Below are 16,157 nucleotides of genomic sequence, written 5' to 3'. Positions count from 1 at the left end.
CGAAAACTTTTGAAAAAAATATTTCTTCCAATATCAGATAGTTTAATAAATACTGTACCAGTCGCGTTCTACCTTTAAAATGCCATAAACTTAATAATCCGCCGTATAATTTCAGTAGAAAATTAAAAGCTGTTTTATTTTATCCATCAATTTTTTCTTCAAATTATTCAATTTTAAAATAATTATTAAAATTGTTCTTCAAGGAACTACTATAAACAGAAATCACCGTTTAATAATTCATCCTCTGAAGTAATACCTCTTTATACCCAGAAAGTATAAAGTAGAAGGAGAAGTAGGGGAAAAAACAGTGGTTCCGGAGGTAAAAAAAAAACCAACACGACTTTATGTGCTCTTAAAACTAATATATTTTAATTTTATTCGTCCAACTTGGAAGTTTTTCGGCCTTCGGTGTTTCCAATTATTGCCCGTTTTTTCAAGTATTAGCTATTAAAGCCGTGAAACTTTTAAGTCCATTTTAATAAGCTCAATAAGAAAATGGGTGTATAGTATAATAATAAAAGTTTATGAAGATGAAGCGTCAATCCAATCAATCCTGAAAATGAAATAACATTCTTAAATATAACTAGCAATTCAAACTACGTTTACAAAGGAAATGAGTGATGTGGTATATATACTTGTACATATTTATTTTCTTCAAATATGAATTAATAATTATTCTGTACGGTAAAAATGCAAACAATAAAACTGAATTTCTTCTTTTTTTATTTTTAATTCCCAGGCTCTTGCATGGGAATAAGAAATGGAAATTTTGTAGCGTATTAAAAATGTCATGACCGGGATTCGAACCCGGGACCTGCCGGATTAAAGGCTGCGAAATCAGTTTCAATGAAGTTTAATATTTTTTAAATTCAAAACTATAAAAATGCCTTAATATATTATTTTCTAAAAATCGTCCAAGCGTAACGAATGCTTAAACTTAAATAAAAGAAGATATTGGTAATTTCCTTAAAATATTTTATTACGGATGGCTGTGAGATTTCTACTTTTAATTTTTGAAAGTCGGGTAGTCTGTGACCTCGACGGATTCGAAAAAAGCGACGTTCAGAAAGGAACTGAGAATTAGGTAAAAATAATCAAGAAATTTTAGTCTGGTCTTGTTCACAAAGACCAATAAAGTTTAGAAATAAATTATTAAAAACTGTTTGTTACAAAGATTTTATTCGGTTTGTCTTTGAAAAAGTTTATGTCTAAATTTATATCACCGCCAACCGTCATGCAACAAATCATAATAAAATTAATATTAATTATTTACAATTGATTCTAATATTTAATTTTGTTATTATGTGCTTTTCTTTAACTTAAAATGGTTCAACTGTGTCCTCAAATCTGCAACCTTAATTAAACTAATTTCCTGACGTCGTTTTTTTTCCTTTTTTGAGGGCGAAAAACGCCTACGCGTTATCATCGCCCGAAATTTTTTTTTTATAAAAAAATTATATTAAAATAGGACTAGTCTAAAAAAATAAAAACTTACATTACTAATATCACAGCTAAACTTTTAAAGAAAACTAAAAGAAATAGAATTTAACAAAGACCGAGACGGGTATAGGGGGCCCATTCTAGGACATTAGAAAAACTAAAAAACCTAGCAAAAAACTTAAAACTAATAAAAACTATATAATAAAAACTAAATCTAAGTTAAAAATTAAAAAATAAGATAAAACTTAAAACTAATATCACAGTCGGAGTCTTAAAAATACAATAAAAGAAAACTATTTTAAAATAAACCTAAAGTAAAAGTAATAACAAAAACTATATCAAATTTAACAAAGTCCGACAGGGAGTGTAAAAGGCTCCCTACTCGGATAACAGAATCAAAAACACAGAACCACAAAGATTAAAACAAAAAACAAACTTAAAAACTCTTCCAATAAAAAACATACACGCGACAATATTAAATGTTTTGTATAAACCGAGCACTACGCAAAAATAGAAACATCCGGTTTAAAAACTTCGTTATCATTGCCAAGATACCACGGATGTTTCTGGGCAGTTTAAATTTACGACGCAACGCCGCATAACACATGCAATCTATAAGTATGTGGCGCACAGTCATGCGGCAGTTACATCGTGCGCATAGGGGTGCGTGTCCTGCTGACATCAGGTACTCGTGTGTGACTCTGGTATGTCCTATCCGCAATCGACAGAAGACCACTTTCTCACGACGAGTTTTTCTGCCTGAGGAGTCCCATGGCAACACAGAATCTTAATGTGCCGGAGTTTATTATCAACGGTAGCCGTCCAGTCATCTTGCCACTTTGCTCGTAGATATTGTCTTACGTAATTAATAAAATCAGAAATAGCAACACGAGTGGTGAAAGGAGGTTGATTACATACTTCTATGGAAACGGAATCTGCATGTTCATTACCCGGAATCCCTATGTGGCTAGGGACTCAGCAGAAACTTACTTGTGTTGCGATTATTCAACTCAGCGATTGAGTAGTAGATTTCAATGTGGATAGGATGTTTGGAATAAAAGTTTTCTAAGGCTTGGAGAGCACTGCACGAATCACTACAAATAAGAATATTTCTGTACTTAGGGTTAATGATATTTAGAGCCTTATTTATAGCTTACAGTTCAGCGGGAAACACACTCGTAATACCAGGTAGACAAACTTATACGTTTATCATTGACGACAAACGCGCAACTAACGGTATCGTTCTGTTTTGACCCATCAGTGTATACCACCGCGTCTGGGTTCATCTTGGAGAGAACAGACTGAAACATTTGCTGGAAGACGGTAGGTAGTGTTGATTATTTATCGTATATCGTAAGTTCTTGAGGTTTCGTAGCCGAGAAAAGACTACACATTTTGTTTTTTCAGACGAAAACGTGAAGCCGGTAACCCTCGACCAAGCTTCAAGGTGAGATATAGTGTTCTGTAGAAGTCTCTCTGCTGTGGGCGTTGAACAGGTCGCAATGTAAATAGCAAAATTGTCGACAAATAGAGAACATGAGACAGATGCCTGTACACATTTGGTAATGGTAATGGTTTATGGCTACAGAAAATAAGGTGGCACTTAATATCCTACCTTGAGGCACTCCATTCTCCAACATGACACTACCAGATAAAGAATCGTCCACACGAACACGAAACGTTCGGTGATTTAAGAAACCCCGGATAAAAGCAAGCATATTGCCCTTGATTCCCCATTCTTTGAGGGTGTTAAGAATACCACGTCGCCAGGCCGAGTCGTACGCCTTTTTTATATCAAAGAAGATAGCGACGAGGTACTGGCGGTGTAGAAATGCGTTTTATATGGCTGTTTCCATTGACACTCAATGGAAGATCATCCTTGTCGGAAACCACACTGTTCTGGAGATAGAAGGCCATGTCTCTCCAAGTACCATGTAAGCCTGCAGTTTACCATTATCTCCATTACTTTGCACAAAGCGCTTGTTACAGAGATAGGGCGGTAGCTTGAGGGGTTGGTTTTATCTTTTCCATGTTTAAGTACTGGTATAATAAAGGTTTCTGACCAGCCGGATGGGAAGACTTGTTTGGAGAATAAACCATTGTAAATGTTCAAAAGATGTTGTAGCGCCGAATTAGGAAGGTGTGAAAGCATACCGAAGCAAATGTTGTCCGGTCCAAGAGAAGTGTCACGTGAGTTTTTAAGTGCATGTGACAATTTCTTGAATACGATTGGGGCGTTTAATTCGCCAACCGAATCACCAATGTTTAACGATAATACTTCTTTTTGTACCTTATAACTTCGAAAATCGTTATTATATGATGAAGTGAGAGACACTGAGCAGAAAGAGTTTGCTCTTAAGTATTAAGTATTTGCCACAGCCGAAGATGATAAAAGGTGTTCTCCTTCATCAATAATACCGAGAATAAATTGTTTCGGTGATCCGATAATTACATGGATCTTTTTCCACACAGTAGACGTGGGAGTAGCATGAGATAGTGTTAACGTATTTCGTCCATGACTTCCTCTTAGCGTCCAAGAATACTCGACGGCATACCGCACTAGCCCTGCGGTATAAATTTAGATGTTCACTTGTAGGCCTACGATTAAATTTTCGTACTGCCTGCCGTCGATTCCTAATAGCCTTTTGGCAATCATTATTTCACCATGGAACGGAAGGACGTCTAGGATTACCCAAAGTTTGTGGGATATATCTGTAGCATTCTCAAGTATCATGGACGTAAAAGAGAAAAGTTGGTCAAGGATTTCTGCATCATCGTCATACTGTGATTGGAAGGCTTTACGGTATCCATTCCATTCCGCCTTTTCAATAGTCAATCTCCGTGGCCTTCTTTTCACCTCGCGGTCAACACCGAAACCAATAATAATTGGTCTGTGATCACTGCCGTGAAAGTCATCACAAACAGTCCAATTAAGATGAGGGAATAAATTCGGTGAGCATACGGAGAGGCCGATGTTAGATACAGTACCAGATAGTTAGGTACAGACATAAATGTGTGTGATCCATTATTCAGTAGACAAAGGTTTATCATATTTCCTCGAATTGAACAGAACGTTGACCCCCAGGGAATATGGTGGGCATTGAAATCTCCTACTATTAACGATGGCGATGGTATTTGCATGAGAAGATTTGAGATTTCTAGAGCACTGAACTCAGAGTTCAGTAGATACAAATTGCAGATATGCAATTTGAAGGGGACAGAGACCTTTACTGCAACAGCAGGAATGAGGGTGACTAGTTGAATCCTTGTAGCCGACACCTCATTCTTCATGAAAATAGCCACTTCACCACTCTCTCTACTGTCTACAAGACAGTCTTATCTCTCACAGAAATACCCTCTGAGTGTTATTGGATCTTGTTGTAGAAGATGTGTTTCTTGGAAGCACTTGATTAGTGGATCATGTTCGTGGGCCAATATTCTAATATCTTCAATGCGGGACCGAAAACCTCTAACATTCCACTGAATAATGTTCATAAGTATAGATAAATAAACTCAGAAAACTATAAAAATTAGTTGTACGTGATTCGGTTTTTCCTTTTTTGTATTTTTTATTTTAAAGAACTTCGATGCCCTGGGGTCAGGAGGTTCTTCAACCATATCCTCCAGTATATGAGGTGATGGTGGAGAAGATTTAGTAGAATGGGATGCCGCAGATGACATCCCAGAAGGAGTGGTTACGTGGGTTCCCTTAACCGCCAGCTGTGATTATCCCTGCCCGTACCGGTAAAACCTTGGGAACAGGAACTTTCATAGGGATCACACTGTTGGATTCACTAACTGCGACGAAAGACTTTTTGTTCATCTTTGTCAGCTCTGAAATAGTGGCTGTTAGTGATGCAACTTGATCAGATATCATCTGAATAAGTTTTTTAGCTTACTGCAGGATCTGTATGGCTGATTACTTAAAATTGTAGGAGCTTGTTGTGATGTAGTGGCAGCAAAAGATACGTCTGTAGTTTTTTTTACATTCTCTACGTGCCGCCGGAAAAGATAGTTTCTGCTCGGTAGAGATTCTGAGAACTGCCTTTTGTTCGTTAAAAGTTGGGCAATCTCGGGAGCAAGCTGTATGCGAACCACTGCAATTAGCACATTTTTCATCTTCTTGGCAGTTAGTATCATTGTGGCTTTCCCTAGCACATCTACCATAGATCTCTGTTTTTGAGCAAGATATTATAGTGTGACCATACCCTTAGCATTTGAAGCATCGTCGAGAGTCGAAAAGGCAACGAAAGGTCGTACTCGAATTGAATGATAACCAATTTTTATTTTTTCCGGTGGGACTGGAAGGTTAAACGTCAGTATAAGAGAAGATGTTGGCTCTTCCATTCCGTTCTGTCTTTTCATTATGCGCTTCACTTCTACAACATCTTGAGCACAAAGCTAATCAACTATTTCAGTGACCTCTATATCCAGAAGATCTCGACAAAAAATTACTCCGCGACTCGTATTTAGGGTTTTGTGGCATTCCGCACTTATTTTTATACTGCCCATGTTACGTTGACGTAAGGTAGATCGACTCTGCTCATCATTGAATGTTTCAATCAGAATCGATCCGTCACGTAAATTTCTGATGTCCTTCGGGGAACCACCCCCGAAGAACACCTGTTATAGCTTTATTTATCAAGAAAGGAGAAACCTTTTGGAGAGAGTCACCTTCTTGATTATTTCGGAGAACGAATCTAATGGTTTGCAGTTCTCTTCGGTTGGACTTTTATCTTCGTCAGACAAAGCTGACCGAGGCCTCTTCACAAGACTAAGTTTGGTGGTTTTTTCAGCTGGACCACCAACCGTCATAATATTTATAATTGAAACTGAAATTTTGTTTCCACGAGTACCAGCGAAAGAACGGACCACTCCAGCAAAGCGCACGCGTACTAGAGCTAGAGCGAAATACAGCTGGGTTCGTCCTGATGCCCAGAGGACATCGTTTGAGACTCACTGCGTAGAGCCATTCACCCATCGGCACGATAGTTCCCACCTTGGGTTACGGTTGTGTTTCGTAAGATGTGGCAACACCACCGAGTGTAAATGTAAGAAATATCAGTGTAGGATGATGTTGTGTAGTTGTGTAAGGGTATATGTTGTAATTTGTGTAGTGTTCTTGGTGTAGTATGTGTGCATAGAGTAAAGTGTTCTGCAGCTCAGTGTGTAGTGTGAAGAAAAGCTGCAGAGGCTAGGCCCGTGGGGACGCCAACCCCCAAAGTCTTAAAGATTAAGACTTCCCGTCGGGGTCCGACGTCGTACAACGGTGAAATTTAACACAGCGACGTAAGTCGGGTGGCAATAAAATATTCCATTATTAATCTCATATATTTCTATAATTATATTTATATATGTAAGTATATATGAATATGTCTATGAATGATACAAGATCATCTTAGAGAGGGGAGTTGAATGGATAAGATGTAGCTATCTATACGATTGATTTTGACTATCGACTCAGTATAAGTAGATCAGGTGGCTGTTGAAGCGGATTTTAATATAACTAGTGTAAATTTACCTTATAAAATTTATATACTTTAATCATCTAATTTAGTTATTTTAAATAACTGGTATCATTTATAACAATGTAATCTCCCAGGTCACAGTATAGAATAAAACAGCATGTAAATATATACTTTCCCGTCTAGCGTTATAGCAGAGTTTAGAAGGGAAAGCATTGTAATCGGTCCAATTTGGGCATATGCAGTCTTCACCTGATCTTGACTTTTGACACCTAAGGAACCCATAAATCAAAAAACCGAATGGAAATTTTTCGGATGTTTGTATGTACACGTGTGTGTTTGGTCTTGCACTCCTTATACCTCCAGAACTACTAGATCGATTTTAACCAAACTTGGTCAGATTACTTCTATACATCGGGCATTGATGCAATTAAATTTTCAACATAAAAGGCCAAGGGGTGAGACTGCACAGCAAGGTCACCCTCAGTATCTCGAGATTTCGCCTAATTAAGATATTATTTTTCTTAGGCACATTTATTAATAATAAAAAAATAATAATTTGCAAAATCGCACTCCACCCCAAAAGATTATCTAAATAAACTAGCGGCTAAGTGGGTATATCGCCTCAATAGTATCCCCTCTCCCAACAACAAAACTAATGTAGCACTGACGTACAGCTCTTGTAGTCGTTTGCTACGTTGTGAAGTCAGAGGTGAGCGGTTGAACTAAATAAATGAATTTACACTTTAAATAAGTGTAAAAAAATATTCAAAGTGATCGCTAATATCGCCACACCCGCGTGAATAAAATACGGTATGCGCGCGCATTTTAGTTAGAATCATTGAATTAAATAAACAAAAAATATTATATTTAAATAAAATGATAAATATTTTTAATTAAGTTATATGTGTGTGTGTAAGCCGTGCATCAGAAAAAAGCCGCGTGGCGGGAAAGTCCTACAACAGCGTTGTCAACATTTTTTTGTTTACTAAACAATTAAAACAACTAAAAGTAAAAACTTATTTGTCAGTTTACATACTTATACAATTAGAGAAAATAGATAGAGATTTTTTTTTAAAGTAATTTCTTAAAGGTGATAATTTTCTTGAAAACAAACGAAAAGAATGTTTTAACATTTTTTTTTAGTATTTCATAATATTTCCCTTACATTTTAAAATTAATTAGAGTTTGGAAGATCCACTTTAAAATTCGACAGACATACACTAAAAATAAATATGATATCAAAGATATTACCTCGTTTCAAAGTCGGACAAAAATTCCCTGAAATTATGGTTTTATTTGAAAGCTCCCCCTCCAAAAAGATAATAGTATAGTCAGATAATAGTAAGTCAGATACCAATATCGGCAACGAATTTTTCTTCAGGACAGAGCGCACAAAAAACATTCTCGTTAGTCAACGAAACGGGATCCTAATTAGAACGCGCATATAAATGCTGTAAATAAGAGTACAATGATTTTCACAGTAGCGGTGATTTTTTCATTCGATCGTCTCCGCCACTCGCATCAGATACTTGTGAAAGACAAGGTGATCCAGTGTAAAACAACAATGTCATTACCGCCTTCTGAACATCTTTTTTATTTTACTTATAATTATTTATAATAGGCACTCTATTACTAATATTATTAAATAATTATAATAACTGTCGTATAAACGTTTAGTCCAAAAACTAGATATTACGAATAATTATTAACATAATTACCAGTAATTTACTTGTATTACGTATAACTTATTATAAGGTATCAGATATATATATAGTTCATAATTAATTTCTCATCAGCTAAAAATTACAGATTCTTTTAACGTTTTACGTATAATCGAACAAAATTTCATATTTTACTTAAAATACATTGAGAATGACGATTATGATGATGAAGGTAATTTAAATGAACTTGACCGTAATTGTTCTATTACAGCTTTAAAAAGATATTCTCTAAGACAGTAAAAAGGTTTCATTTAGTATTATAAAAAACTTAAGTAAATAATTAAAATGAAAAAACTACATGAAAGAAAATATCATAATAATTATTTTAAACTTCGTGACCGGTTAGAAATAACTAGGCATGAACATTTTTAATCGGCCTCCTTTAAAAGCTTTTATGATAGTATTGGTTTTAAAGATTAACTAATTAATCATTACTTGTTTGATTTCAACGACATTATCTATTATTCTTATTGATATATATATAAACAGCCTTGGCCTTTGTTATTCACTGCAACAAATAAACAGGTCAATGTCGTTAAAAACATAATAAGGGTTTCATAATATATACTGTATTATATTATTTTATGCGTTTAATTAGTTTATTTATTTAACAATATCTACATTAATTAATAATTAAGAAACAGTGTTTTAATTACATATTATAGTTCATATTTATTTTGTAAAAAAAAGCCGACAATGGATTTCCCCGATTTTACAGGGGAAAGCCGGTCAAGTTATGCAATTTATTTATTTTAAACTTTATCTATACATATTTATGATAAATTTTGATTGAAAAACAATTACCAATATTATGAATCTTTTTTTTCACATTTTTACGTAAAAATATTTATTTCTAATTTTATAATACAACATTTTTTTCGATTTTTTTTTTTTTTTTTAATTTGGGAGCTCCCCTATCAGGGGAGTTGTTTTAGAGACTATTGTTTATTAAAGTAAATTTGGAGCATTAAAAATCTAAAATCGCAAAAAATATTTTTCTCGTTTCGGGAGCTCCCGTACTCTAGAAGAAGCATTAAGATAAAATTAATTTTTAAGAAAATGTCAAAGAGGTGATAATAAATTTAAAAAGAGTATTTAAACCTCTTTAAAGAATACAAAGAGATACAGCCATAATTCTATGTAAACGAAGTTGTAATTTTCTAGGAAGGGAGTGAACATTTTTCGGTAATTGTTTTTGTAAGAAATGCTAAAGAGTAAGGACTAGCAAAAAATAAAAAAAATTTATGTTATTTTTTGTTACCACAGATCAATTGTTTCTTAGTAATTTTTTTTTAAATGTCTTGTTAAGGCACAAAACTTAAACGAAAACAATTCTTTTATTGATATATATATACTTTCCGGTTATAGTTATATCTGCTATGGCCGGGAAAGTAAAAATTCGTTTAAACTCTCTTTTCAATCGAATTTAAACAAAATAACGATCCATTCTACTTAACAGAAATATACTACAACGTAAAAGATATGGTATATTTCTGTGGAATTTTTCTTTATTCTTGCCCATAAATCACTACCAACTGTACATTTTCAGAATAAACCGTGGATAGAAAAATAATTTTATTATTCGCATGTTGAGTTATGGATATTTTAGCAAAATTGCGATTCTAACTCTTTTTACAGAGTTCTTTTATACACCTGAATGTTTTTTTCATGCCTTTGCTTTGTTAATTATCTTTGGTATACGTAATAAATTAATCTCTTTGTTTTTCTTATATAGAGTTTGTGTCATTTGTTCCGTCCAAACAACGGAAGTATTATTCTTGACCAGCTGACGATAATAACAAAGCAGAGGTTCGTCCAGTTTAAAAAAAAGTCGTTAGATAGAGATAAGTCTAAAATAGTCGTACCAAACACACTCTAGATTTTTATAAAAATATATGTAGATTTAAAAGATTAAAAATTCTTTTTAATTAATATGTATATTAATAAGTAAAACACATATGTAAACCAATAATAAAATATAAAATCAATAAATGAAATAAATAAACCAGTGCGGGAAAACATATATAAATTTTTGTTCAAAAACAATTCTTCCAAATTTTTTCTGTACAGAAATAAGAAATCTACATGAGAAAGGTTAGCAATGTCGATTTAATGAACTGTGGCTTTATCATAACAGCACATCCATTATTGATGTATCGATGATATTTCTATCAATTTTCTTTCCAAAAATTTTTCGGGTTTTTTTTAGTCATACTATTTTTATGTTGCCTATTTTTTATTTCTAGAAGATTTACTATAGTTACACGTCAATGTAAAACTACCTTGAGACATTTTCGAAACAAAAAAATATTTTTTTTTTTTTGTCTTCAGTCATTTGACTGGTTTGATGCAGCTCTCCAAGATTCCCTATCTAGTGCTAGTCGTTTCATTTCAGTATACCCTCTACATCCTACATCCCCAACAATTTGTTTTACATACTCCAAACGTGGCCTGCCTACACAATTTTTCCCTTCTACCTGTCCTTCCAATATTAAAGCGACTATTCCAGGATGCCTTAGTATGTGGCCTATAAGTCTGTCTCTTCTTTTATCTATATTTTTCCAAATGCTTCTTTCTTCATCTATTTGCCGCAATACCTCTTCATTTGTCACTTTATCCACCCATCTGATTTTTAACATTCTCCTATAGCACCACATTTCAAAAGCTTCTAATCTTTTCTTCTCAGATACTCCGATTGTCCAAGTTTCACTTCCATATAAAGCGACACTCCAAACATACACTTTCAAAAATCTTTTCCTGACATTTAAATTAATTTTTGATGTAAACAAATTATATTTCTTACTGAAGGCTCGTTTAGCTTGTGCTATTCGGCATTTTATATCGCTCCTGCTTCGTCCATCTTTAGTAATTTTACTTCCCAAATAACAAAATTCTTCTACCTCCATAATCTTTTCTCCTCCTATTTTCACATTCAGCGGTCCATCTTTGTTATTTCTACTACATTTCATTACTTTTGTTTTGTTCTTGTTTATTTTCATGCGATAGTTCTTGCGTAGGACTTCACCTATGCCGCTCATTGTTTCTTCTAAATCCTTTTTACTCTCGGCTAGAATTACTATATCATCAGCAAATCGTAGCATCTTTATCTTTTCACCTTGTACTGTTACTCCGAATCTAAATTGTTCTTTAACATCATTAACTGCTAGTTGCATGTAAAGATTAAAAAGTAACGGAGATAGGGAACATCCTTTTCGGACTCCCTTTCTTATTAGGGCTTCTTTCTTATGTTCTTCAATTGTTATTGTTGCTGTTTGGTTCCTGTACATGTTAGCAATTGTTCTTCTATCTCTGTATTTGAACCCTAATTTTTTTAAAATGCTGAACATTTTATTCCAGTCTACGTTATCGAAAGCCTTTTCTAGGTCTATAAACGCCAAGTATGTTGGTTTGTTTTTCTTTAATCTTCCTTCTACTATTAATCTGAGGCCTAAAATTGCTTCCCTTGTCCCTATACTTTTCCTGAAACCAAATTGGCCTTCTCCTAACACTTCTTCCACTCTCCTCTCAATTCTTCTGTATAAAATTCTAGTTAAGATTTTTGATGCATGACTAGTTAAACTAATTGTTCTGTATTCTTCACATTTATCTGCCCCTGCTTTCTTTGGTATCATAACTATAACACTTTTTTTGAAGTCTGATGGAAATTCCCCATTTTCATAAATATTACACACCAGTTTGTATAATCTATCAATCGCTTCCTCACCTGCACTGCGCAGTAATTCTACAGGTATTCCGTCTATTCCAGGAGCCTTTCTGCCATTTAAATCTTTTAATGCTCTCTTAAATTCAGATCTCAGTATTGTTTCACCCATTTCATCCTCCTCAACTTCCTCTTCTTCCTCTATAACACCATTTTCTAATTCATTTTCTCCGTACTCTTCAATATATTCCACCCATCTATCGACTTTACCTTTCGTATTATATATTGGTGTACCATCTTTGTTTAACACATTATTAGATTTTAATTTATGTACCCTAAAATTTTCCTTTACTTTCCTGTATGCCCCGTCTATTTTACCAATGTTCATTTTTCTTTCCACTTCTGAACACTTTTCTTTAATCCACTCTTCTTTCACCAGTTTGCACTTCCTGTTTATAGCATTTCTTAATTTCCGATAGTTCCTTTTATAGGGCTCAATATAGTTAAATATTAGTTCCTAATATAGGGCTCAAATTGAGTTAAAATAAGATAAGTCTCCTTTCAATAAAAGAATTAGGTTATAATCTTTTTCAATTTCCACCGATTATTTTTTACGTATAAAACTAAAAGATATAAAATTTCAAATTCAAAAATAATATTAAAAAAGGAAAAGATTACTAAATGTATTGTCTGCAAGTAAAGTAATTTTAATTTAAAACGTAAATAATAAAATTGAAAATTTTAGGAATTACAAGTACGTATTAATAAACCAATAAAAAATGAACTCAAATAAAGAAATATAAATTATAATAATAGTAATGTATAAATTCATTTTTTATTAATTTGTTAAAATTTTTAACTTAATATTTTATATTTTAAAATTACAATAATTTGCAGACATACGAAGATTATTATTTTTTTATTAATACATAAAAAACCCCATGATAATGGGGGTTTGGAGGCCATGAAATACTTTATCTTTTTTTTAAATGCGATTACACAAATTTCACCGAGCCATTTTCTCATTATGATTTGAAAGATGTTATTAAGTTTATTTTTAAGCTGTAAAAATTCCATTATTAGAAGTAAAAATCCAAATTAGTAAAAAATCCATTATTAGAAGTTATTTTAAAATGAATCGTTTAAGATAAATAGAGAATTTTATCTTGCAGAAATATTTTTACAACTGGAATTTAACGTTAACGTTACGTTTAGGAATTCTGTATAATGAAATGAAATATTAGATTTTATAGTTCTTTTTTTTTCAATTTTTTTTTACTCTAGAAATGTTTGCCAATATTTCTAGAGTAACTGTCGAAAAATTAATAAAATATTTTATCTGTTCAGGTATTGAAAACAATATGGGTGAATAGAATAACATGTACAAATGCAACTTTTAATCTTTGATAAAAGGTTGTTTGTGAAAAATTTTATATAAATCGGTTCAATTGACACAAATTATTCCAAGGAAAAATCAATACTGGTTTAACCTTCATCGGTAAATCGTTTAAAAACTAATTTAATATCTTTAAATAATATTTATTTATGGTTTTATTTAGAGAAAAAAGGTTTCAAAAATACGCACTATATTCTATTACACAAAATTTCATCGCGAGGAATTTTATATCTATTTTTTTTTTGTTTCTTTTTTCTTTTAAGAATATAAGATATTCATGTACAACAAATATATACAAAATAAAAGATGATAATAACCATTAAAGCTTAAATTCTTGGGTTTTTTAAGCACGTAACATCACATAAAAAAAGCCCACTGACACTCTTAAGAGATTAGGATATAAATATATACAAGGATTGCTGTGAAGAGATCATCGTTGGTGGTCCATGCTCTTAACATAATACTGTTCATAATGTTGTCGTTTAGAAAGGACAACATCATGCCCGTACTACAAAGAAGGGTACAAGATCGAAACCCGTTTAAAAAAAATATACATATATATATATAACAAACTTAATATAATAAAATTAAATGTTTAGTAGTAATCCAATGCGAGTATACAATATACATAGAAAGCAGATAATAATGAAGTTGTTGGAGATTTAATAAGAAACCTTTAATTAAATATTTAATTAGAAAAGAGATTTATAATAAAAATAAATAAATAGAATGCAGTACATTATTTAAATATTTCGTATTAGAATAATATTTCTCTTAATGGTATTTAAAGTTTAGTATTAATGCTACATTTATTCCTAATGTAATTACAGAAATTAACAAGTAAATAAAATACGAGTACATCCAATTAAGTAGCTTTCTTATGCCAAATTATTAAAATACTACAAAAGTGTTTTTGCAGTAAAGTTTTTTTATATGTGTTTCATTTATATAGCAACGGCTTGTTAATAAGAATAAATAAGAGTTGGCAATTTTAATTGATATCAATTAAGTAGCAGGCTATAGATGACGTACGGGAGTTTATTTATTAAAGAATAAAAAATCTTTTGAATTTTTAATTAATAAAATGATATCGACAGGTTTAAAATCCGATGAATCTCGAATATTTACTTTTAGAGAAGATACTATTTTATCTAAAATTTATTTTGAACCCGTTGTTAATCATAAAAATGAAAAGTCTAATTTAGCTATTACGTTCTGAGGTGTCTAATTTAAAAAACATAATTTTCAAAACAATAAAAGCGGCTCCAAGAATTTCTGGTTTTCTGGTATCTAATACGATACATATTACTCTTTTTAGGAAATCTTTGAAAACATTTCACTTGTCGGAGACACCTCCGACATAAATAAATTGCATCGCTTACTTATTCTTGACTGAATTTATAGTCAGGAAAGAACGAAATTATCCGTGAGATATGATAAATAACCGAGCCGTAGGGAAAACTTTTATAAAGATAGATTAATACAAACCGATAAATTATATGCTACGTGTACATATTGATTGATAAATATACAACTCTGTTATGTATGATTCACGACTCTTTTCTAATACGTATTCAAAAAGTTCAAGAGCGATTTCGTTCTTGTCGGACTATAATTCAGTCAAAAGAAAGAAATCTGCACAATTTTCCAAAATATTTCTAAATAACATAAACGACGTTTACGATCGTATACGTTTAGGATCGTATTACTGGTATTCATTCGATAAATTGAAAATTTATTAATAATTCCTGTAGCTGTATTTTTCATTAGCATTTTTAGATAAATAAATGTTTGCTTCTAGTAAACAAATTACACGATTACATCCCAAAAAATTTACGGAAGCCGGAAATGCTTTTTCGGGAACAATAACAAAATTTTTAATCTTTTTTTATGAATAAATTGTTGAAATTAAAATACATAATTTTTTTTACAATTCACATTCAAATAAGGGGCAACGTGTGGAAAAAATTAAATTATCCTGGGAAATGGAAAAATTTCGAAAATTCTTTCAAAAATGTTACAAATATTATTTCGATAATTTTTTTGTAAATAATTTACAATATTTTACACAAAAAAACCTATATAATACTATTTATGTAATCCCATTATGAATATGATTTCTACAAAAAAAAATGGTTTGTTAACGTTTAATGATTTTTCGGACGTTATATTTTATTAATAGTCATCAGCAAATTAAATAATCAAAACGCCAGTATAGCGAAGTATATGGATGTAGTTTATTAGAAGAACAAAGATTTTATTTAATGAAATTATTTTGATCGGCTGTAGCGTATAATTACGATTTAGATGTAACCTAATCATCTAGTTTACATACAGTAAAAGTGACTGTACCACTCTTCATCCATAACTATCTCGAACACGCTGCAAACGGAAAAGCGCTATTTACATAAACGGTAGCGTTGTTATGCAATGCTTTTAAAAAATCTTAATAATATTTCTCGCCGTAAGTT

The 16,157-nt window shown here is 32.2% G+C and overlaps 1 protein-coding gene across 1 annotated transcript in view; it reads right to left on the bottom strand.

The window, feature by feature from the left end:
• Positions 1-427: 427 nt before the first annotated feature.
• LOC142322107 (DNA ligase 4-like) overlaps positions 428-16,157 on the bottom strand; it is a 135,194-nt gene continuing 119,464 nt past the window's right edge. Inside the window, exon 17 of the mRNA XM_075360802.1 lies at positions 428-553. Coding sequence (XP_075216917.1) covers positions 523-553 — 31 coding nt within the window. The 3' untranslated portion in view covers positions 428-522. The remainder of the gene's footprint in view (positions 554-16,157) is intronic.

This window comes from Lycorma delicatula, chromosome 3 (genome assembly GCF_047948215.1).
Source record: "Lycorma delicatula isolate Av1 chromosome 3, ASM4794821v1, whole genome shotgun sequence".
Lineage (NCBI taxonomy): Eukaryota > Metazoa > Arthropoda > Insecta > Hemiptera > Fulgoridae > Lycorma > Lycorma delicatula.
Note: the sequence above shows the minus strand (reverse complement) of the source record. Positions and strands in the feature narration are given on the sequence as shown.